Consider the following 25596-nt stretch of genomic DNA (forward strand, 5'->3'; position numbering starts at 1 on the left):
TGCTCAAAGACCCTAGATTTTTTTCTGAGTGGGCAAAAAAATAGTTTGTTGGTTGTTTTGGTTTTCACTTCTTTTGGAGAAGGGGGGAATGAGATGGAAGGAGGAAAGGGTGCTGCTGGGAGGGAGTGATGTGGGGTGTGTTTTTTTTAAATTTTTCTCGCAGCTCATGTTGCATTAGACCCAACAGAGAATAAAACCTGAGCCTTTCATTTTCCTGCTTATTTTATTTTTATAGGGGTGTGCAGGCAGGCACACACACACACACTTGCACACATGCACACAAAGTGTGTATAACGACCACAAGCCTCTGGTTCATGATGTGCATTGTTCGTTAAAGGTTAGCTGGCTGATGTTTTATACATCTGACTGCAGTCGGGACCGAGTTTCCTCTGAACGTGCACAGACTCAACATCAAAGTTCTCTACTCATTTACTTCAGGTTATCACAGAGTCAGTCTTAAATGATTTATCCATCCTGAATGGCTTTCTAGTTTGATCACTGCCTGAAAAGGTAAGTAAATCGAGGAGGCATGAAACCCCTGAAAATATTTTCATATATCAAAGTACTACATGGAATGTGCTCGCTTTGATTTGTGCCATTCACTGGTGTCTTCTACAGCCAGATCACTGGTGAAGTCAGTGCAGGCAAGGTCATGTGGTTACAGTTCCCCTACTGGGACAACTGACAGTTCAACCAGCGTATGACTGGCTTCTCCATGCACACGGTGTAGAATTAAAGGTGTCAGACCTGTACTCGTACATCTGTATTATACCTAACTATATGATAAAGTACATTAACAGGTCTCTCTATAGATGTATGTATCTCCATGTATAGATAACTACTTTATGTTACATACATATATAAACATACTTTATAATCAATATACAATCATGCTTGTAGTAAAACATTTATGGATTAATTTTGATATTTAATAATATAAATGCAATAGTAAAGTTTTGACTCATCTTTACCTCTCTATATCTATGTATTAAAACTATGAAGTCAGTCACTGAGCAAGGCGCTGTTTTAACAGCTTATACAGGGTGAAGATGTTGCATTGTAGACTGTTGATCATTTTTTTATTCCAGAAGCTACACCTTGCTATTACACCTACACAGCACATTTTCAAACAAAAAAAAAAAAAAAAAAAAAAGAGCCCTTAGCTCCATTTAGAGTCCTTTATTTTACCATCGGGTGTACTTAGCATCAGTACAGCGTTACCATTGTTTTCATAACATGTTCATCTTATTACCCATTGACTACACGCTGATATGACGATACTGGTTTTGGTCTCTGTCAGTGTGTTATTATACCTGTGAACTGAACAGATGCAAATGTAGCTGTCCCTTTCCATTAAACACTACAAGTTTTATGTCATGTAAATGATAGCTGTCCATGATGGATTGTTTCATGAGTAAGAGGGACTTGGCTTGGACAAGGACACCTGGTGGGATTTTCCCCTCAAAAAAACCCTGAGCTTGTGTTGGTAGGTGCTGCAAAAAACATGTAAAACTAAAGCTGGCTCTAGCACAGAGACCTCAGGCTGTATAAAGAGATGATTACTTGAGGTAAGTATATGTAGAGTAAGAGGTGACGGTGGCCTCTGCGCTTCCATGGAAAGCTGGAAGAGATTCAGCCACCCAAGTCACCTCCTAACCTCCCCGAGTTGCTGCCAACACGGGAAGGAGGAGCAGCTACTCACACACATACTCGTGCTCGGTCTCTGGCATGCAATCTATAGCACACGCTCAAGAGAATAAATTTTTTCACTTCTCATCATGATGAACATACTGTGAAAAATGCCTATGTGATTACGCTAGGAAAAAATCATGAAGAATGGGAGTGATTTTTTTTTTTGTTGCCATTTATTATTTAGTCTGAATTATACCCAAATTGTTTTGGTATGTTAATGCCAAGTTTATTGTTCATAAATATCATTGCAGAGTTAAGCTTTCTGGGCGTGCTATATGATAGATAATGACAATTATTTAGGCTGAGTCAGAGCTTAGTCTTCATTTGTGACATTAATTGCCTTTATATATAATTAAATGCACTATAATGCTTCCATATACAGAATCTGTGCATCCATGAAAGTGCTAATTAAACATATTTATTAATTTCTAAGAGACCATTTTGTAAAGGCTTTGATACAGTTGAGTGTTCTTTGGTAAACAGTCTTTTTCATAACATGTTTAGCAAAATATTTTGATAATTGCTTTTTGTGCTACAGGCATAATTAATATTATTTATAACAAATTAATAAAAGCTGAAGGGTGAGACACCGTTTCCATCCAGCCCGGCGGATGCTTTGCCTTTGAATCCCATGGAGTCAGAATTACACCATCAGCCCTCAGCGCCCCAGCCCTTTCCCAAAACTACTTCAAAAAAGACAAATTTTGAATATGTTGAGGGTGGCTGTATGCATGAAGTTACAAAAGCTGGAGTCCCGTAAGACTTGGGCTATGCCCTATGGGCTTGTTTCTATTAGTTTTTCACCTTCAGCCCACGCTTTGGAGGAAATAGATTTGAACTTACACCTCCCACATCTGGGGCTGCCAACTTCAATTCCCTATTTTATTGTAAGCTTGCCAGTCATCACAGATTTATTTAATATTTACTGAGGGAAAGAAAAAAGAAGGGTTATGAGGGCAAGTGAGAGAATAGCTGCATTATTTTAGTCTCTTGAGAACTCATCGTGGGAGCCTGCTGGTGCACTCAGCTTCCTAGGAGGGACACGTGTTGGTTCTCCCGTATCCCAGTGGCAATGTCTGCTAAAAGGAGGGTGTTTGCTCCTGCCAGCAGTTTGGGAAAGCCCAGCTGTGTGAATGCTTCCTAGTCACTGAGCAAGTCACCAAATTGTTAAGAATTACATGGCAAAAATGTTGGGATCCAGGGCAGGCTACCAGTCCACTGCACTTACTGCTCCGCACACCCTTCGATGCCGTGAACCCTTCGCCTTGCAGTCCGCAGCTCTCCTTGCTGGAGCACGCAGAGAGAGCTTGCTTTGGGCGTGTTAACATTGCTGCCTCTCTTCTCCTCCCCACCTGCACTAGTAAGGTCTCCTTCAGCCACACGCTGCATTTTGGGTTGGTTTCCTTTAAGTCCAGGTCAGTAATTTTCTGAAAAAGCCCCATTTTGCTAGGAGCCTGGCGAGTATTTACAATCTAGCCTTCATAAGGGTGTCTGCAGTAGCAACACTTATATGAGTTATTTTACCCTATATCATGGTCAGTAAATCCAAGAGCTCGAGACAGGGCAGGGGTCGTACTGCCTTAAGCACTGTTGTTAACAACTTGTGCATAAGAGTGCATTTATTTTTCAAGATGCCTATTTGCTGTTTGCTGTCTCAATATAGCCACCAAGCTTTGTATTTGTATCACACATTTATTTTCAGTAACTGTTCTATTTTCAGTAACTGCTTTTATTTTTTACTGCCCAGGAAGAGTACTCTCTCTTTTTTTCCCTTAAGAATGATCTCAACTTTATTATTGTCTCCAGTTTTTTTGATGCCTGTAGTATACTTGGCTGCATATAATGTACAAAACCAAAAATAGTCGCTGTATAGAAAATGGACCTACAGGGAACAGTATCAACTTTCCCTTCCGATTCCTGCTGGAACTCAGAAGAGCTAAGCTGCATTTTGCACTGCTTAGCAGAACAGCCAATGAGCAGCACACACCAATGCCTTTAATCCTCTCTTGGTCATCAGGACCAAGGAAAAAGTCCCAATTTAAGATGTTAGGTGATCTAAGGAAACAGGCTTCAAAAGCCGCAGGTGTGGTGCGAGTGGGGCAGCGGCCGCAGCAGTGGGCCTGATGGCTGCCAGGCCAAGCGATGCCACGGTGGGGAGGGAGCAGTGGGGCTGCCGAGCTGCGGGGGAGAGGGGCCACAGAGCTGGCATTATTCCTCTCCCTGGAAAGCAGAGGAACAGGTGGTAATTTATTAATACTTTGTTGTTGATGAACACCAGTCTATTACATCTCTCTTTGCCTCCTCTGTCTCCCTCCCCATCATTTTATTAGCCCCGTGCTCACACAGTCCCTGAAATCCATGAAACAAAAGGCCCAGTTCTGCTTCTTGGGATCAGGAGAAAGAATACGTACATGTTCCCACAATCATTTTCACACTATGCAATGTGGGTGTAAAAGAATTTGACCAATGGTAGCAGGTAAGAGAAAAGATGTTATTTTTCAGTCTGGACATACACAAGTGATGTAGTGAGGCGAGTGGTAGAAAAGACTAGAGGTCTGGATGTCCGTGGACAGATAGCTAAAAGGATAATAATCTGCATATGATACTGCTTGCATATATCAATTTGACAGACCTTAAATATTATGAAGCAATATAATGGAATTAAAAATGAGCCATTTTCAGCAAGAACACAAAAAAAGTGCTTGAAATCCCTCAGGAAGTAACTGTTCAGATGCATGCTCATTCAAAAACACCCATTCTCACGGCAGGAGGCTGAGCTCATCAAGGCGCTCCCAGGGTGGCAAGGGGATGCTGCAGCAGGGCTGGCTGCCCTGTGGCCGCCTGGCTGGAGCGTGCAAAACAGCAAGATACAGGCACAGAGAGGTGGTGGTCAAAGGGTTTGTTTTTCTGACTGAAATGTCAACCGTTCCCTCACATACACAGGGAAAAGGCACTTGTACTAATGGCACTGATAAAGAATAGCTTTTACATGGGCACTGGGCAGCGTCAGTGGATAAATCAGCTGCACAAGTTGGACATTAGGAGAACCAGCTTCCACCCTCCCTCCCCAGCAAATTTCTAGCCCCCAGATCTATCAGTGCCAAGTCAATTCAGGCTCTGCAATACGGTGGCATAAAACTGTTAAAACACTGTGGCATAAACCCCAGGGTTTTCTGTGGCCTCTTGTAAAATCTTGCTGGATTCCAGAAACCTGCCAACAGTGTGCAGGCGGGGCACGGCGGGACTGTTCTGCTCACATCATTGTGTGAAATCATGGTAGTATCAGCTCTTCCAGAGTCCCAAGTCCCTTGCTCAGCATGGGTCTTACTGCTACTCCACTGTCGCTACATCATCAAACAGCAGCTTTACAAAGCTCGTTTTGACCCTGGGGCTCCTTAGTGAGGTAGCCAAGGGCACTGCCCCAGGCATGCTCCATAAAAATAGGGGGGGGGGGGGGGGAAAGTGCATGCATTACAAGATGCATCTGAGCCCTGGTTATGTTGTTAAGCATTGTTACAACTGCAAAAGAAAGACGAGAAAGGCAAGTATCTCATCCCCTTTGGCAACTGCAGGTCAGATGTTACCCTTCTGGAAGGAGTTCACAGGGGGATCCAAAATCCTAGTGGTAGTTGCAGGGGAACAGCAAAACCCTGTGGCCAAGGAAGACAGCGGGTTCTGCACTCTTCCTCCCATGGAGACAAAAATCTGGTCTGCAAACCTGATAAATTCCTGTCTTTGACACCATCCTTTCTCAGGGTCTCTGTCGTAGGAACCACAGGTAAAAACAGCACATGAAGTCAGTGCGGCAAACCAGTGTCAGCCAGTGCTGCAGCCATGAGGGCTCCTCTGGCCTCAGTGGGCTTCTTCATGGCATAGGTGGGACGGCATGGAAGACTTGGCCTATTAAAGGGTGCAACATCTGTCTGAGAGTAATTCCCTATTGTGGGAGCCATGGTCTTCAGGCTGAAGACTTAAACAGCTTTGTCTATTCTTTTCTGTATGCCAGGATGTGGCTTAAATTCTGTCAACCTCTTTCCTCTACCCTCACCATTAAGTGTATAACATAAAGGATGATATGTTTCCCTACACAACCCCCTCTTTGTTTTAACAGGATGCTGACATAAAAGCCTGCCTTTTGAAAATAATTCATAAAAATGATCCATACCCCTTTTTTGCCTGGATTATTATGCTCATTTTATTCATTTTGTAGACAGCAAAATCATATAGTGAATATTAATGATTGTGATTTTACTCTGGCTTTATTTAAAGCTAAAATGGTAAATGTTTACTTACAGCCAGCAGGAATTCTTCTAAGTACGGCTCATTTATTTCAGGCCACTAATAAATTCCGTCACGTATGAATTTGGGGTCGGGGAATGAGGCGAGCAAGGCGGTGTACGCCAACTCCCTGCACACCAAAGTATTGCTTCTCTCTGACGTGACGATGGAGAGACAAACGATGCTTCTCCACCATGCATTGATCTACTGATGCAACAGCAATGTCGAGCTAAGCGTTGACACCAGGTCCCAGTTTCATCACGCTAAAGTAATTTGGAGAAAACTGGAAGAGAGACCACTTGCTGTCGGTTAGGAAAGTTGAGCTTAGCAGCACTTCTACCATCAGCCCAGAGTCTGCAAGGACACCCCCCCCCTCCTGCTCCCGCCAGGTGACCTTGGCCCCTCCACTGCAGGCTGCAGCGATAGATCACTTTGCTGTGACCGTCCTGTCAGGTTTTATTTTTTAACTTGGGCAGGTGTTGACAGTTTCAGCTCTGAAGTGCCAGGGTCAGTCCCTGTTGACAAAGATGCATCAAGGGTGTTGTTAAGCAAAGAGTTTTCTTTTCTTTCATCTTTCCTGATGCTGCTGCTGGCCTCCAAAGTTGGTAAAAATCTTCCTTAATCTCAGGGACAAAGCAGAAAAAAAAGGGTGTATTTATATGGGTTTTGTGCCATGGAAACAATGGGATTATGGCTGTGTTTTGCTTAAGGCTCTCAGATGTGTAAGGATCAAGATCAAAACCATGAACTACTTATTGAATGTAACCCCTCATGGAATGTCAGGTGCAGCCAGGACCTTGCTGCAGCCCAAGCCCAGGGAGCACACAGGGGAGCAGCCCCAGGAGCGGCTGCGGTACATCCCAGAGAGACGGGCATGTTCCCAAAATGTGCCTCAGAGGCACATCTCCTCTGGGAGGCAGAGATAAAACATGTTACATTCTCCCCAAATTAATCAACAATAAATTAAAGGTCTATCATTAAAAACTGGAGGTTTTTAGACCACAGCTTCTTTTATACATTTTTGACATGTTGACTCAAGCTGTTGAACATGTGTTAGTGAAAGAGGGAAAAAATGAACCCTTTGGGGTACATGTGGGTAGTGCTTAGTGAAGTACGAATTTATGCACTGCAATAACATATGGAAAAGCATAAACACTCACTTTGCTCATAGATGAGTGACTCAGTGTTAACTTTTATTCTGTTTATGAAATTCTAAGATGGGAGAAGCCTGAGGAAGCTTACCAACTAATTCCTATTAATAGAATAAAATAGAACAGTAGGAAGCACAGAAGGCAAATGAAATAATCTTCCTTGTTCATCATGCCTAAGCTTTAGCAGGACTTTGCCCCTATAACACTTGGATGCAAACTATAAAACTTCCCCAAAATACCACTTTTTTGGTGTTTTGTCTAATTGCTTTCCAATCAAGCTAGAACTTTTCATCTAGCCAAGCTGCTTTTATTAAAGAGGTGAGCTTCTTTTAAGGACTATTTCATTTACAGTAGAAAATGTATTTGTCTTTCATTTACAAATATATGAAAAAGAAGTAACTTATTGAAACAACTTACCAAAATGTGACTTCTTGTCCCAGTTCCTTCTTCATCAGTGAAATTCATTTTATATGTAATTCATCTCATAGTACTTATACAATGTGAATAACATGTGGACTGTTGATGCTATTCAGTGAGCAAATGGGTTTTCTTGGCAGCCTAATGGTCTGTGCAAAATGTATTTGAGTAGCTTTAGCTATTTTTCTGAACCCATTAGCTGCTATGAAAATCTTTAGTTAACCTAATCTTATGACTCCATCCATCATAAAATGTCACCTACTCTGTCCTGTGGACTTCAGCAGGTCCTAGTTCTTACTTCCAGCCCTCACCTAAAGAAAAGTTTACACCATTTTTAATTCCCTTTGCACTTGATGCATGGGCAATGATTAAGGCTGTCCCTCAGTGGCCTCTTTACAACTGACATGCAGGTATGTATATTCTGTCAAACATGAATTTTCTTCCCTAATTCTTAACTATTGGAAGAGGTAAATCTTGACAACTTATCTGACCGATAGGAAGTCCTATAAAATTGATAACAGATGATTTGTGAAGTATTAATCATCATGGGAAAGGTCTTAAAATCAGGCCCAACAATGTGTCCCAAACTCCTAGCACAGCTACCGATACTCAAAGTAGTACAATAAGGATACCTTGATACCCGTGGCTGGTTAGGTGCAATTCACAATTAGTGCTCCAGCATGATATGATATTAGGCTATGGAGCATGAATCAGCCTTTTGTTTAAGGTTTGTTAGGCAATAACTGTGTATGCTGTCACATGATTGACTCAGGATAGTTTTCTGTGGAGTTTCAGTCATTGGCAATGGGATGCAGCACTGCAGGATAACAGCTCCTCGGTGCACAGTACTGGGCAAGATGTTTTCACTGCAGGAGACATTGCCCCTGCCACAGTGCCTTCACACTGACCTGCAGCTTCTCACGGCGCAATGGAGTCTGCAAGGTTAAAACAATATTGAAGCCACGTCTACAAACGTTTTAACACAGGTATGGAGTTCATGAATACAGATGGCTGATAGAGAGGCTGTAAGCACCTCTGCAGAGGAAAGGACGTGAGGAGAGATGCTGCCCTAAAGATGTCTCAACTACAGGAAAAGCTTCCAAAGTCCTCCTTAGGCACCAGGGGATCAAGCCACATAGCCAGAGGAAACTGCTTTCCAGTGTCCCAAGGCAACAGAGCTATTTTATCCTGCCTGATTTTACTCTCAGTCTTAATATAGATATGAACATGAACATAAACATATATATATGTTTTAGCAGGGCCAGTAGTGATAAGACAAGGGGTGGTGGTTTTAAACTAAAAGCGAGTAGATTCAGACTGGATATAAGGAAGAAATTTTTTATGATGAGGGTAGTGAAACACTAGAACAGGTTGCCCAGAGAGGTGGTAGACGCCCCATCCTTGGAAACTTTCAAGGCCAGGCTGGATGGGGCTCTGAGCAACCTGATCTAGTTGTAGATGTCCCTGCTCATTGCAGAGGGAATGGACTAGATGGCCTTTAAAGGTCTCTTCCATCCCAAACCATTCTATGATGATTCTATGATGATATAAATTTTATATTTACACACACAGTATATATATGATTTTTCTATTTTGACAACTGCAGATATCTCTTTTAAGCACTGGCTAATTCATTTCTGGTGGATGTGACACAAGCAGCAACATAACAGGTACAAATTGAGCCACCCTCTTGCACAGGTCCATTGCAGAGCTCCATTGGGACTGAAGACAAATCTGAAATGTTCTTGAAGAATTCATGATCTCAATTTAACATCAGCTCTTAAGTCTTAATTCTGTGTTCTAAGAGCCTCAATGCAAACTGGAGATTTTTGATGGAACTTAAGAGTTTTATTAAGAATACTACATACTCATGAAATGCTCTATCTAAATGCTTAGATTCCAAAAACTTTATGTTCTGTTACCTTTAAATTACATCATCCATGAACTTCTAGTTTATTAGGTGGATAAATATCATTACAACTATTTGGTGTATGTGGCTAGATTGTCAGCATTAGAGGATAAACTGGTAAGAGGGTGTTTAAAGAAACCCAGTCTATTTATAAGAAATACACAATTTCGCTTTCAAAAAGAATGAACAATTTTGCTGAGCATGGGAAGAATAAAAAACCCAGGTGACTACTTCCTTGCTTACAGCTCCAAGCCTTTTTTGATCCATGTTTTTGGCTTTCTGATGGGCTCCATGACTGCCGGACACGTGCACTTCTTGGGGATCTGTGCCAACACATGAGGGAGCTCCGGGAGGAAGGAGATCAGCTGTGCTGACTGGAGTCTCCATCCTTGGAGATACTCAAAGCCCAACTGGACAAGGTCCTGAGCATCTGGCTCTAGCCAACCCTGCTTTGAGCACGAGACCAGGCAGACTCCAGCTGTCCTTTCCAGCCCCAGCCATTCTGTGAGTCCATGATTACCATCAGGGAAAGACAATGCTTCTACCTATGGATCCCAGGAAGGTTTTAGCATGCTCAGTGATATGCATTGCCCTGACAACGATAGAATGTCTTTGCTTTCCACCTGCCAAAATAACTTTTAAGCAAGAGGCTTTGTCTGGTTTTATCACAGGTTTATTGTCCCAGCCAAAGATTTATTAAATCCAGCAATGACAGCAGTTCTTTCTCCTAGTCATGAGCTTTTATCTTGTTGTTAAAAGTTTTAAACAGCATCTCACACAACAATGAACATCACATACATTTCAAGGAGCTCCTTCAAAGAAGAAATTCAGTTAATCTGTGATGAATGTATCTCAATCTATTGCTTTTTTAACTTATAAAAATGACTGTCTCCTACTATATTAAATCATAAGATAAGAAAGGCTTGCTCTAACTTTTCAGTTGGTATATCTGCTCTTTCACATGTGGCTTTGGAGCAGATAAATTATACTGCATGTGCCTTTCCCAGCGGCTAGAAAAGAAGGTTAGTGAATCAGTAGAGATTATTGGACGCTAAAAGCCAGGTAGCAAAGCATCACAAAGGAACAGAGGGAGTATTTCTGGCCTCTTCATGTCTTCTGGTTGATGCTTCCATACTCTTTTTTTGGATCCCCATCACTAAAAGGATGACTGGCCAGAATTACCAGAGCCGGCTAATTCTTCTTAGCCATGCATAAGCCTAAGACATTATTTACCTGGGAAAACCAAATGATATACATATAAGAAAAAGACAACTGAAATGGCTATAAACGATACAGTGAATGACTTGGATTTCATAGAGGCCAAAGCTTCAGCTTGGTACAAGAGGACTACCTGAGCCATTGGTATTCCTGATACATCCTTTTCATGCATTACTTTTTATGATGGAGATTTGTCTCAAGTGTTCAGTCTCATTGTAGACAGTGAATGACTCTGAGATAGAGAAGCATGTAAAGCACAAAATACATTTCCTCACAAGTATATTTGCCTTCATGTACATCTGCTTACCCGTTTATTTTGTGAAGTTGATCCCAACACTCTAATTGCTACTTGAGAAACATTCCTTGTCCTAAAAATACTTCTCAGTTTCATCTTTTGTGTGAAGGCTGTAAGACGGTGTCTGCTGATTAAGTAAGCAATTGATGATGTGCCGTCAAGCAAATATGATTCAAAACTGCAGTAAAAAAAATTAAGATGTACAATATCCATATGGCAAAGGAGGAAAAACTGACTGACAGGGAAATGTGTGTGTATGGCGTGTACGGCTCACACCGATCTACACCCCCAAATTTAATACACCGGATGTACTTTGGTCAGGGGATGAATGATGTCCACGACATTTGCAAAGCCTGGGGGGTTTTACAGAGGGAATCCAAAAGAAATATGACCAGTCAGCACCTGGGGGCTCTTAAACTCACAGAGGGAGGATGCAAATGCTGAGAACCCACATGAACTTTCCAGTGAATCCCTGCCTTCACCCCTCGGTTGAGCACGGTCTGGCAGACGTTAGTGGAGTACAGCTCAGCAAACAGAGAAAGGACAAGATGTCCAAGGAAGGGCTTGCTTGGGCTGGTACCCTCTCATGCTAGAAGTCACTGGAAAACACTTCTGATTTTCTCAGAAGCTTCCATAGGTGAAGAAGTAAAGCCAATGGGAAGCCCTATAATTATAAACAAATTTACTTGGTTTATGTCACGGGAGGGAAACAGACTGATCCATCTGTTTACAGAATAAATCACACTGGGCAGCTGCAAGGACTTTTTTTACCTTTACTCTTGTTCTTATTCATGAACACTCTAGATTTCTTAACAATGAAAGCACTTGCTTAGGGAAAGCCAGATCTAAGTCGGAACAAAACCCACTTTCTATGCACACAGCTTTTCGGATTCTCCACCTAGACTGATTCATCTCGCTTGTCATTTTTTACACACTTCTCTTTTACAAACATATCTAACTTTTCAGATCAGAAGATGAAATTACGTAGATATAGCTGACAAGCCAACAAGGAGGGAAATTTTGACTCTTCCAAAGGCAATATTACAACTCTCTAAGACCTAAATTTATTTTCCTCCACTGTTTCCCTTTCCTCTTTTATTCAGACACGGGATTTTACAAGGCACACTGTTCTGCCTTTTCTATACTTAGCAACCGTAGGTGTATGATGACTTTACATGTGCATGTATTATCTGCATCTTTGTATAGCTGTAGTTTACTCAGAAACAAAGCAGCAAATCACAGAAGTATTACAGCTCCCTGGCTGCCATGGCTTTCATGGCTGCCATCATTCTCAACAGGTACAGTGAGAACTGGGTGATGTACAAAGGGCCTTCAGCTTCAGGCTTTGGGACCTTCCAGAAGGGAACTGGAGCAAAAGAAGAACTTCAGAAAAACCTTGAAACATGTAGGAACAGGGAGGAAAACATCATAATCAACACTACTTCGGTAATGAAAACCTCAGATTCATCAAGTTTTTTAACAAATCTGTAGTACGTTGATACACTGCAGCCCACCCCTGTGTTCAGTCTAACAGGGACAGCAGTCTGGCTCCTTTTCTATGGAGGTCTGGTTTTGGAAAGACTTACTTTTCTTCTCTGCAGCAAAGCTCGGATGTTAGAAGTATTCTGCAGCCTTTTCAAGGGGTTAATTACAAACTGAAATACATCTTTCTTCTTCTCAAATACGCACCAGTGTCAACGTGACAGTACTGAGCACTGTTAGCCATCCCCAGGACAAGGATCTGTACCACATCTGGAGTTAAACTTACAGGGACCATTCAAATGACAAGGTCTTCCACATCCAGGTATGACTGATGACATTTATAGCACAACTGGTAAGGAAAAGGACTGCAGTCTTCAAGCTTTAAGTCTTGAAATTTTGCAGGATTCAGAGGTCATCACCAGTGTCGTCTGCCTCTAAAGAGGACCACATCAAGCATACTTTCTGGGAGAAGCTGTGCATGGAGTCACCTATCCTCTAATATCTGCCTGTAGTGACACACAGAAACCAAAAGGTAAGACTATGAGAGATTAAGAAAGCAAAATAAAACATAATTCAAGAATAAATTTAGAAAGGAGAATTTTTCAGAAATTTCTCCATTATTTTTGATCACTGTACCATTGTGCGGTCCTTATCTTCTTATCTGGAAATAAGAAGCACATCAAGTGATGAAATAATCCAGAACTGTTGTTTCCTTACACACGCATACACACAAAGACGGGAGTGTTTACTTAGGCTAAGCAAGGGTGACGTACAAAATGCAGACACTAGAGGGCAAAGATGTATACAAATTTATTGAGGAGGGTGCAAGATATTGGGCATAGCACCTAGGATAAGAAGAGACACCAACCTTACGCACTGATCCATCAGTCCTTGCCCCCGTGAGTTACACATACACACTCAAAGATGCTCATCACTTACGCAAGTCCCACTTCACCACTGCCAAGGCAGTTTGATATTTCACTCTCTTGATAGTTTCTTGAACTTTGGCCTGCACCTATACATAGATCTGTGTTTGTGAGTGTGTACAACCAGTGGCCGAAGAGGTGCTATATGTTTACTATCACACTAAACGGTACATATTACACAGAAAGCTGCACTGAAGGATGCTAATACTGTGGAGAAATCACTCTGAGCTTTGGAAGTGGCCGAAGGTTGGTTGTGCAACCTTAATTTGGCCCCTTAATACAGTATTAGACATCCTTTAATCTCAATTAGATGTTAGCGTACTCTTTTTTTCCCCAGAGAGTCTAGCAGGGCAGTATTACTTAATTAGCAACTTTCCCACATTTCATTTTAGTCACATCATTCAGCATGAGCCCCAGGCCTTATTTGCTGTGACCTACACAAAACCTTCTCTGAATATAACTATACATATAATATAATACACTAACTAATACTACTAAACAGCTAATATAAAATTACTAAGTTCCTCTTCATGCATTTCAATGTTCTTTGTTCTAGTTTGAGTGTTTTACACACATCAGTAGGCTTTTTTCCAGGGGTTTCCTCTGATGCAAGGTGGTATTACTGACCCAGTTTCCCAGCCTGAAAACTGAGGGCTGAAGAGGTAAAAAAAGTCATAAACGCTGGGAACTTCCTCTGAACTGCCTAGTGCCAGACTTCTTAGACATGCATAGCATGTCATAAGTTCGAATCTCAGCTCTGGATTGATTCTATTCGTGCCATACTACAGGGGTGGATGGTCAATGTGCTGTTCCCAGCGCACAGCTGGGAGCTGCTCTCTGCTCTAAGGCGGGCTCGAACCAAGTCTCCTTCCACAGTAACACAACCGCTTTACCTCTTCTCTTAAAAGCTTACATCAGGGGGTTACATCAGGCTGGCGGCCAGTCACCAGTGGGGTTCCCCAGGGCTCAGTTTTAGGGCCAGTGCTCTCTAGTGTTTTTATAAATGATCCAGACACAGGAATCAAATGTACATGAAGTAAGTTTGCCAATGACACTAAACTAGGAGGAGCTGTGGACTCCCTCAAGGGTAAAGAGGCCTTACAGAGAGATCTGGATAGACTAGAGAGCTGAGCAATTGCCAAACATATGAAATTTAACAGGAGCAAGTGCTGGATTCTGCACCTGGGACGGGGTAATCCTGGTTATACGTACAAATTAGGGAATGAGAGGCTGAAGAGAGCAGCCACGCTGCTCTGCCTGCTCAACTAGGTATCCTCTAACATGCAGAGGAGCTTCCACCTTCTCTGGCGGTACCAGCAACTACACCTGGAGGTTGTGAAAAACTTTCCATCTACATTATTGTGAACAGAGGAGGAAGAATAAACAGGTCGTATTTCTAAAAGCTAAAAACCTAGGGATCAGTGCTAGCCAAAGCTTCCAGCTAGACTCTGGAAATGAGGGTTAGGAGGGAAGAAGAGAGGTCCATATCCATTTGAACGCTTCTGTCCTGTGGCTTTCTGCAAGGGCTGGGTCTCGGATGCCACACAGGGCAACTGGAAGGCTTCTTCATCTTGAAAAAGTGGCCCATCACCCTGATAGGACAAATAAGCCTCTTGTAATTCAGCAGTAGACAGTCAGGACTCCTTTTCCCCGTGTGCACATGTGTTACAGCGGGTGGAGGAGAACTCAGCGGTGCTGTGCTCCACACTGCTCCTTCTAAGGAGACACTTCTCCAGTCTCCAGGGAGCTCCTTCCCAGCAAGCCCATACACCCGCGCTGGTGGGGGGCTGTGCTGAGCCCTGGGTCTTTCACCCTGTGACAGCTTTATCTTACGCCTCTTCTGATATCTTCTCAGACAGTATCACAGCACCCTGATAACAAACGTTGCTTTTCTTTTTCCTACCATCTCCTGGGGAGCTTTAGTCAGATTGGCAAGAATTTCAGAGACGTGAACCAAGCTGCTGGTGTGGATGAGGGCTGGCTGCTGGGGAGTCCTCCTCTCCTTCGCTGCCCCAGAGAAAATCCCTGGCTGAAATGCAGACACATGCAATCGGTATGCCCGACACACAGGAACAACACACGGAAATCTGTTGTCTGCAAATCTGAAGGTAACAATTTTCACAGCTGATGCCTTTTCATACCTGCCCAGGAGAAGGAATCAGGAAAGATCAAAAAGCTGCAGTACTCACAAGACAACCAGAACAGAGCTATGAAGTAAATCCATTAAAAAAAACCAAAAAAGCTTCCCCTCACAAAGATAAAGTAACTGAGGCTGATGAATTGCTTCTATCTAGCCAAAAAAAGATAAATACTACATACATGAGGAAAAAAACTAAGAAGAATTTCTAAAAAAGTCAGCTCGGAACTAAAACGCAGAATCTAAGGTCAGAGATACAAGTTTGCTCCACCACGATAAGGGAAACTGCTGACATTGTGTAGTTGTATTCTGGGTTTGTAGGTGGAAAGGAAGATAGGAGGAAGAGCGGCTAAATTCCTATTTGCCTAAAGAAGATTCAACACAGTGGCCACATAATGCTTATTTTATATCTCATTTTATGATGTATTAGGGATGCTAAAAATGTTACCCCCTTGCATGTGGGATTTACGCTGCAATTCATAACTGTATGGGTACACTTTATTTTATATCAGATTACCACCCACATCTACACATAGGTCTGTCCAACAGGTGATTCAAGAAAGCAAAAACATAAAAGATCTTTTATTTAGCTATAACCAAGTCTTCTTTCTAAAAACTAAACTTAAATGTGACAGGGCATATCAGGTCAAACTTTACAGAGATTTTTTTCAAGTTATTTCAATTAAACAAATAAATAACCAAGCAGTAACTGTACCAGGAGTTTCAGAGGTAGATAGACCGCTGAACTGGGAGAAATTCCCAATTATACACCTACAAGCAGCTTGTGAAATTATGAATCAGCTGTAGTCTCTTCTGCAGGTGCAAGGATAATATTTTCTTAATTTCCATTTGTTCAGTTGGCTTCTCCTCCAGAGCTCCTTCATTCAAAGTGCAGAAACCAAGCGGGAGTTGGAACAACAGAAGAACTGGTTTCCCACTTCCAAACAGAATAAAACTATGCAAAAGAGCTGCACAGTAATTAGCTGCAATGTCTTCAAACGATTCAACAGCCAGCAATTCTATTCATGGACTTTAACTTGTATTTCTATTATTTAGTAGAGAAAAGATTTTAAAATTAAAAACATATTTTGTCAGAAACTTTTCTGATGCATTCAACATATCTGAACTAGTTTTGCTTAAGTAGTAAAGGAGTTTTAAGATGCTGCTGATCTGCTATTTAAATGAATTTTCATTGCCATCCAAAAGCTGTCTGAAACAAATCATGAGTAAAAAAAGTTAATTAATCCAATAAATAAGAAATCTCCTTCTTCATTTTCTAGTACAATAAAAAGTGAGTAATAAAAACATGTGTTGTACAGGATCATAACTGAGGATATAGTGTACTTTTCTGAATAGCTGAAATCAGCATCAGTATTAGAGCAAGTAAATATCACCTTTGTTTAATAAATAAAAAGACTTCCAGTGTGGAAATGGACTAATTATAATTATCACTTATAAGCATTATAAATAAATATTAAAATCACCAACTTTGAAAAACAAGGATTTGTTTTGTTAACAAAAATGCTAAATAATAAGCATGTAAAGCTATAACACACATAACTACACAGAACATCTAAACATCCATGCTTAGAGCACTCCTTTCAGTGGAAGCCAATGAAATGCTGTCTGGCCCACTCACATCAACGTGAACGGGGGGACGAGATGACAAATAGGTTGTGGAAAGCATCAAGGCCAGGAGATGTGTGGAGCAGTGGACAGCTGCAGCTCTGCATCCAGCCAAGGTCTGCAGAGGGCGGTGGACGGGGCACACCAGGAGCACCTTGGGCAGCCCAGGACTTTGTGCAAACCCTGCTCCTCCGAGCCGAGCGGTAACCGAGCGGTAGTGAGGAAAGCCGCAGGGACGCAGCATCACCTGGCACACGACTGCTGCTGGGAAGACAAGGCTGCCGTGGGATTTCAGGCGATACCCATCCTCTCCAGCAGTTTTTTCTCTGATTAGAGTGGCATTAGAAAGAAGACATTGTCCTTTCCATTTCCCAAACTGATTATCATTATGTTTCTCTAAGAATCACTTCAACTGCAGAAATAGGTGCTCGGGCATTTGTTCTCACCACCATAAAGGTAATTTGACAGAGTGTTTCCACCACATTACCCTGCTTAACACAATTATAACTTCAAAGCCAATGCACTTCAAATTCTACAGAGGTTGTTTTTATTTACAACAAAAAAACCCTCAGGTTTCATTCACATGAGGAAAATGTGCCGGGAGAAAGATGTGCCATGAGGAAATCACCTGAAGTCCAGGACTTTAAAGCCTGTCAAGGCTCAGGGAGAAACGAAGCAAGATGAAAAGCAGATAATTTTTCCCCAAGTATGGTCCTTCAAAGTGTTTGAGCTTGCCTTCATGATTCTGCCCAGCAGAAGAAAATGTAAATGGAATACGAACAAAGAATTGATACGGGAAGGTATGTGTATTCATGGCCAAGAAATGAAGCCCTGCACCAGGAGGAAAAGAGTACTGAAATCTGTAAATCACTGTATGTCTCTTGGAATGACATACTGTCCCATGGGAGTACCAACTACAGTAAAATTATTTTGTATTTCAACTGCTAAATACACAGCATCTGGGCTGCTTCAACCCATTTAATCTACACCTTTGTTATACCATGTATATAAACTGACATTTCTGACCTGGAGAATCTAGTCATAGAAACATAGTTTTGCACCTGATAGAGGAGGACAATATAACTACTATTATAATAAATACCACATACCTGCTTATAGATCATATATTAAATGGATCCTGTATCATAAATATTAGACCTACATAATACTTTGCAAAGATGCATGAATATGTTACACTCCCTAGGGAAAATCACGAGTTTCAGAATCTGCTCTACACGCAAAGGAAGAAAATACAGACCGAGGCGACAGCAGAAAGCGAGGACAAAGAACCTCAACATCTGAAGGAAAAAAATTTAATATGCAAAATCATTCAACTTGGTTATTAAATGATTAACTTATTTTTTTTTTTTTGTTATGATGTTTCTTTCCTCAGATTTTTAAGGCAGATTCCTTCAGCTGTGTGGGTTTCTGGTTCTGTTTGCTTAGTTTTCCTTAAATATTTATGCTATTATGTTTTGTTTGCTTAGCTTTCCTTAAATATTTAAGCTATAGTGCTTTACTGGCATAAATATTTGTTTTATTTAAAATCTACTTAGCTGAAGATAAACAACAGAATAAGAAATCAGAAATTGCACTGGAATTTTAGAAGAAGAACAGCAATTAACTCTGCCAAGGTGTTAACCTTTCTAAAATGACACAATTTGCTTATGTGCTGCATTTGATGAGCTATGTACTGACATGTATTAATTGTTTTAAAGAAAGACGGTTTTCTTGATTTCGAGTTATTTTTTCCCTTTCCTTTCCTGATTGTGCTTCAGATGCCACATTAACCCTTTCCATTCCTCACTGCCGTGATGAAGGCAGTAATTTACCCTGGAGCAGCCACCGCAGGCTGAGAGAGCAAGTGCACGAAGAGCCGCTGGATGAAATGCAGAGCAAGTTTATTGGCTTTACAGCGAGGAAGAGGAGCAATCGCTGCCAGGGCGCAGGCACTGCCTCCGGCAGGCAGGGCAGGCAGTGCTTGCCTACTGCACGATCGTCCTGAGCCGTCCTGCCCCACCGCCGCCCAGCCTGGCTCACACCAGCATCTCCAGCCACCGGCCCAGGAGAGCGCTCGTCACCTACCACGCAGGGATGCGATGTATTACCTAAGCAGCTCTTTCCAGGAGACTACATAACACCTTCTGAAAAACTCATGGTTAAAAAACTAATGCCCTTCTACAGAGGGAAAGGAAGAAGAGTGCCGGGGCACTGGCCATTCCCCGCCAGCCATGGAGAGATGCCCAAAGAGCAGTGCTGCAGCCAGGGCAGGGGAGGTAAGAGCAGTGAAATCCCACCAGCCCAACAAAAGAGGCCCCTAATGGATATAGGTTTAATGTCTTAAGTCTGCAAAGGTACCTTCCTTGCCCTCAAGCAAATAAAAATTATAATACAGATAACTTATTCTATGTTTTCTTTATAATTCTGTTAAATGATGACATGCTTATTGGTGGACACCCTAGCAGTGTACAGTCAGAAATCTGGTTTTGAGGCTGTTTTCTGTCAAATAAAGGCAGCAGAGAGTTCAGGCTGACACGCTGGTATTTATTCTGTTCTGTGCAGACTATCCCCTGTATATTTAAATGAGGAAGAAGTAACATTTTTATTCCTGACACCTGCCATAGAGTTCAAGCACTACAATTATTTCTCTTCTAATACCAGGTGTTACACATATTATATGCAATTTTGGAGGCTCAGTTACCACTGCAGTCTGCAGTATATGTGTGCGTGCAATGTCAAAATGGAATAAAAATACACCACATATTTTTTCCATAGATCTTAAGATGAATTAGAATGGAAATGACATGTATCTGAAATACCTCATGTTTTTCTCAACAGAAGTGGTTAAAATGAACAATAAAGCTTTCTCCCCTCACTAAGTAGATACACAATGTTTTCATAAGGATACCGATTTCACAAAACTAAAACCAGTGACATGTCAGGATAAAGTACTGGTTAGTCTTAACAGTGCTAAGAAAACATAAGAACAAGGGTTTTAATAATGCATATACATCTCCTACATCACCTTCTGGTGCAGAACCTCCAAGAATAAATAGGCGGGACATCAGCCCCATGTGCAGCCTACTCCTGTTTCGTTTGGCACTACTGTGGCTTCGAAGCACCTTTCCAATCAGAAATTTTATTATAATTTCAACACTGGTTTAATATATTAAGAGACTCTCAAGTGTACATTTTGTTTTTTCACTTCAGTGGGGCTGCATGAGTCCATGGGACCTCCAAAATCACAGCCGAGACACCTCACCATTTATAGCATGTCATCTCTGGAGTAAAGGCAAGTATAGTCTAAACTAGAATTAGCCTAGAAAGTAACAAATGGGATTTCGAATCCTACTGAAGGCAAGGTAATTTGTAATCTTCATGTAAATCAGCAGGTAAAATTACAGAGGAATTTGGGATTAACTGCTAACTCAGCTGGAGAGCTACAGCTTGCCTCTCCCCACCGCGCGGTCTCTAACTTCTGTTGACTCCTCACTTTCCGATTTTCCCAAGGGAAGGTCCCAGGAGATGGTGTCGGCCATGGGGAGCTTCAGTCTCTCACAACATTTTGTCGTCTGCAAAGACACGCAGCAAATGTTGCTTCTCTTGCCTGCACTCCTTCTGCTAAACCTCACAGTGAAAAGATGTGGGAATTCACTGGAACAGTTCTAATATGCAATTAATACAAAACCTGCTGGTTTTAGACAGAAGTTCTCTAAAACACTTTTGGGCCTCAAGCCTCAGATATAAATTAGCAGGTGGGCTGTTAATGTATTTTTTCCCCTTTGCCACAATGATGGATTTTTCACTTTAAAGATAAGACATTGCTGATAGAGCCACATATTGACACAGTAGATAAAAAGGGCTGTTATGGTAACAGGCATAATGAAATGTTGTTTATAAAACTATAGCTGGGAATAGATATCTTTCCCTACCGTGGAATATTGATCCCCTGAAAAAAAAGAAAACTAGCTTTCTTCTGTCTGCTATATCTGTATCTGTATTTTATACCTTCAGTAGAAATAGCTAACTTTTAAAAACAAAGATCTCAAATTTTGTCACTTGCTAATTCTTTACAAAACCAATGCAGTCAGTCCTGTGCTGCATGGCTGTGGTAAAATGGCTCAAAACTCAAAAATTACCTCATACACATTTTATGGGCAAATTCTGCTCCCAGGTACGCTAGCACGATCCTGGAGTAACTCCATGGACCCCAGTACTAAGTAAAAACAAGATCTGACAGATCAGAAAAAATAGTCTATCAAGGTTCCTACCTCCCTCATTGAAAACTACAAGTAGGAAGGAAAGAAAAAAAAAAAAAAAAAAGACATGTTAGATGAGAATATATCCACTATTTGAACACCTTTAACTCTCCCTTGGTCTGCCTGTCACTCTCTCTCCCTCTAAATTAATATATTATAGATATAAATTAATATAATATAGATATAAATTACCTTAAACTCCATGATGCCTGGGCCACAAACCATTAGAAAGCAAAGTGGGAGACTGCCGACTTCTGCCTCAGGGAGGGTCTGCAGCATCGTTTCCATCAGAGGAGGGCTTCAGCTGCCTTCAGCTGCAGCCTCAGCAGCAGATCTACACCAGCTAACCGGGATTTCTGTCAAGCCTCGAGCTCCGTTATTCAGACTTCGTTGGGACAGATCTAACACCCATGAATAAGCTGTTTTGCAATTTAAAATCTTTAGTTAGGTGTTTACCCAATGCCAGCTTGCAGACAAGCAAGCAGTGCTGCTCCCGGTCATTATACCTGGGGGTACCGCAAGGGCTAACCCCCCTGGAGCAGTCTGGTGCCGGGGCGGCCACAGACATCCCTGAGCATCCCCCGGTACCATGGCAGGCTCGTTCTGCCCTTCCCTCACTGCGGCGGGCAGCAAAACATGGGTTGCATGAACCTGTTTTCACTACAGCTCACACCACGGCTGTTAAGACAGGAACACTGAATAATTAAGCAGCAACACACACCCTGGGAACTTCGGGGGGTGCGAGGAAGGAAGGTACGTGGGCATTTGGGCTGGATCGACTGAATTCAGTTGCTGACTACTACGAAACCATCACTCTAGTGGTGAACAAACTTCAGTGTCTCTCCTTGCCAGAGCAGAGTAGCTCTATTAGTTTTCTTTTCCAAGACGCTGTGCACAGCCATCCCAAGCAATGTCCAGAAAATATAAAACATAACCAGAACTGCCTAATAACTCCAGAGAAACAGTCTGCCGGGCTCTGTCAGATGAAACTCCATCATCTCAAACCTTCCTGGCGTTTTTCTCTGTAATCCATCACTAAAATGAAATTATACCAGTTACCATAGAAACATCATGACCAATACCCTGAAAATATTTTTTTTTTTTACAGAAAGTAAAATATTGTTCCATTCAAGCAAAAATCTGCAAGTCCGTCAGTGCTTTTTTGGATAGGCTGATGTTCTGCTCACTCACCCACTTGGCAAAATTTTCACTTTTCCTTTAGTGTACTGTTAGTACCAGTTATTTCTCCTATTGCACTTTTTTTTTTCTTTATGAATAAACTGCTGAGTAACACTGAGGTGTACAGAGAAAAAGTAATGGATGTCCCTTGGCTGAAACCACACACTAATATATTTGTGTAGGGCTCTCTATTTTTATTAAAAAATTGTTTGATATCGGTATTCTACTCAGATTTTTTAATGAAGAAATCACAACAGCAAAATTAATTCTGGGAGTAGAAGTGAAATATTTACTCTCAGGCTGCAGTCTTCACAGAAGCCCATGGGAATGAATCCCCTGGGCCCCAGAGGGACAGAGCGGCTGAGCCCCGGGTTCATCCAGGCAATCTGTACAGCACAACCACCTCCACGGAAGGGAAAAACAGAACCTGAATGTTTTGAGAAAGTCAAACTGCATCTCTATTGAGATACGTTCTTCACCACTTTAAATAAGATCGTCGTGTGGTTCCTCAGTTTGTGGCAATAACGTTTCATCGCAAACACACATCTATTGGGTCTTTCCATCCTTTGTCTCAGCAGACACTCAGACAGATTCTGCCTATCCTGGGTCTGATGGGACCAGACCTTCCCGTTGGAAAACCCAGAGCCAATACTATCAAACACTGTTGACTGGGGCACTTCTCATATACATACAGTAGGTTTTTCATCTCTGTACAATTATTAAGATTTATAGTGTGATTTCAGGCATAAATTTTCCTTGTTCAACAAATCCAGAAAGCAACCATATGTTATTACATAAGGCTGAATTTTTATATAGCTGTATTTTTTTTTATTTCCAAGACAGTACAAAACTTCTGTTTTCAATCCAAACAAAGCCTGTTATAAACCTTTTTTTTTGCATACAGTCTGTATTTCAACAGCTTGTTTAAAATTAAAACCTAAAGTAGGAATCATAAGAGGCCTGATTTATTATTAATCATGGGGGAAGACAAATGTTTTCAATCATGTTATGCCGACAAAGTAATGCAGTTCTCACTAGTATCTTCAATGGTTCAGGCTGCTTCCTGGGCATTTTAATCTTGTATACCCAGGAGACAAAATTATGGCAATACTGGTAAGTAATGAATAGGGATTAGTATTCAAACAACCACTTAATTAATCAGAAGAAAAGGCTAACTAAGTATTAAAATTGTTCAGGATGCTCCCGCTCTGCGCACGGTGCTGGCCTCATGTTTATGTGTACAGTTGTTGGGCTATGAATACAGGGTTGTCATTTGGAGAGCACACATCACAACTCCCACCGGTTTTTTCAATGTTTTCAACGTAGTAAAAACCCCGAGGCCATTAAAAGTCTGCAAAAGAACTCTTTGTGGCTTCTCAGGTTTTGGTGTAGGGTGGAAGAGATAACATACAGCTGCTGATAAAGGCCCTGATCCTGCATGCATCTAATGCAATTTCACACTAAAATATTTTGCCAGTGGTGAAATCACTCTCCGAGACCAGATTATTTTGGTCACTCAAGATTTCTAACAGGGTAGCTAAGTTTTAGGCTGATTCACATTAAGCAGTAATTTCACTGGACACGGACTGAATAAGGAGCTTGTGGCTATGCCAAAGGACTGATCCTGCGCATAAACTACAGCTTTCAGCGTAGGGGAAGAAACATCGTATACAGCTTTTAAAAGAACACACACTGGAAATAGACCCTTATCCGACAGCCTTTGATGTACAGCAATGGGCTGGATAACTGTAATTATTCATAGAGTTACCTACAGCATATGGTAGCAATATAATTATTTCCTGTCTAGCTATAATTTTATATAATTCCCTGAACTGCAATCCGCAGGATTCAACAATGGTGATTCAGCACCTGCCCTGTTAGCAAACCATCTCAAGGAGCTGGTGCTCACTCGGTGTCAGCAGGGCCTGAGTGATGGCGAGGACTGCCACTCTGACCACAAAGCATACCGCCATCCCATCCATAAAGGGTACCAAATAACGCGTGTGGGCATACGTGCCTGGGCGCTTCTGCATAGAAGACTCTTCTCTGCTCGTACTTCCAGGCACAAATAACCATCATGTTTTGAATTTTCACCAGCCTTTATGACTATGCAATCTCTTTTCCACCCTCTATGAAGTGAAGAATTTTCCAACATAGGTACACACGTTCCAGTACATCAATAAATATGTGCATATAAGGAGACAAAAATTACAGTACGATGAAGTTAAGACATAGAGAAAACACTGTCTGGGGTGAAACACAATGTAGAGACGTGTAATACTCATCCATCCTCAGACCGAACGCGGTAAATTGCATCAAGGTTAAACTCAGAAGGAAAACAAATACATTAAAAAGTGAAATTCAATTCAGTTTTAACTACAGAGTCACAACTCTCACGTCTATAATGTAAAACAGTAAGTATTTTATTACAGGCAATGCAACCTCTGAAACTGAGTTTTCATGTATTCATTCCTGCTGCTCACAGCGACACCAGTCACAAAAATCACCATTGCTGAGGTTTGCGAAAAGCAACCTCAGTACCACCCTGGTGAGCTACTGCCTGCCCACGTCTGCTGTCCCCAGCTGCCCATGCTGGGACTTTGCATTTCCTACAATGTTCCCAGTTTCCTGCCTCATCAGTCCTACCCTGCTCATACCACATATACCATGAAAAAGCTAAACATTATTTTGTTATAATTTTGAAACTTCGAATATGCTGGCCGCACACTCCCTCTGTATTGAACTAGAACAAGGACTTTGAGCCAGAGAACGCGCATCAGAAAGGAACTCTATCACTGTTCCTTCTGACAGCACGCCCCAGAAATCTGCCTGGTAGCATCCTCTACGCAGAGCTGGGCAGCATCCCGCCACCGCTCCGCCAGTGCGCGCCGATGGCTGTTGCAAAGCCCTCTCCTTTGTAAAAGAAACCTTCAGCCCTCCATCATCATCCTGATCCTGGCAGCATGAACCATTTCAAACCTGCAGGAACTGGACATAAAAATAGTGTGACGTTAACAGCAATACCAG

The 25596-nt window shown here is 41.8% G+C and overlaps 1 protein-coding gene across 2 annotated transcripts in view; it reads right to left on the minus strand.

The window, feature by feature from the left end:
• Nucleotides 1–11719: 11719 nt before the first annotated feature.
• Nucleotides 11720–25596, minus strand: part of LOC148050110 (uncharacterized) — a 187480-nt gene continuing 173603 nt past the window's right edge. For both annotated transcript variants that reach the window (XR_015701374.1, XM_087744177.1), the window contains one exon: nt 11720–12948. Coding sequence is in view for 1 of the 2 variants with exons in the window: in XM_087744177.1 (XP_087600303.1) it covers nt 12938–12948 (11 nt within the window). In the remaining variant the exon portion in view is untranslated. The remainder of the gene's footprint in view (nt 12949–25596) is intronic.

Source organism: Nipponia nippon, unplaced genomic scaffold (assembly GCF_047370975.1).
Source record: "Nipponia nippon isolate SJK-2023a ecotype South Korea unplaced genomic scaffold, ASM4737097v1 scaffold_9, whole genome shotgun sequence".
In the NCBI taxonomy this organism is placed as follows: domain Eukaryota; kingdom Metazoa; phylum Chordata; class Aves; order Pelecaniformes; family Threskiornithidae; genus Nipponia; species Nipponia nippon.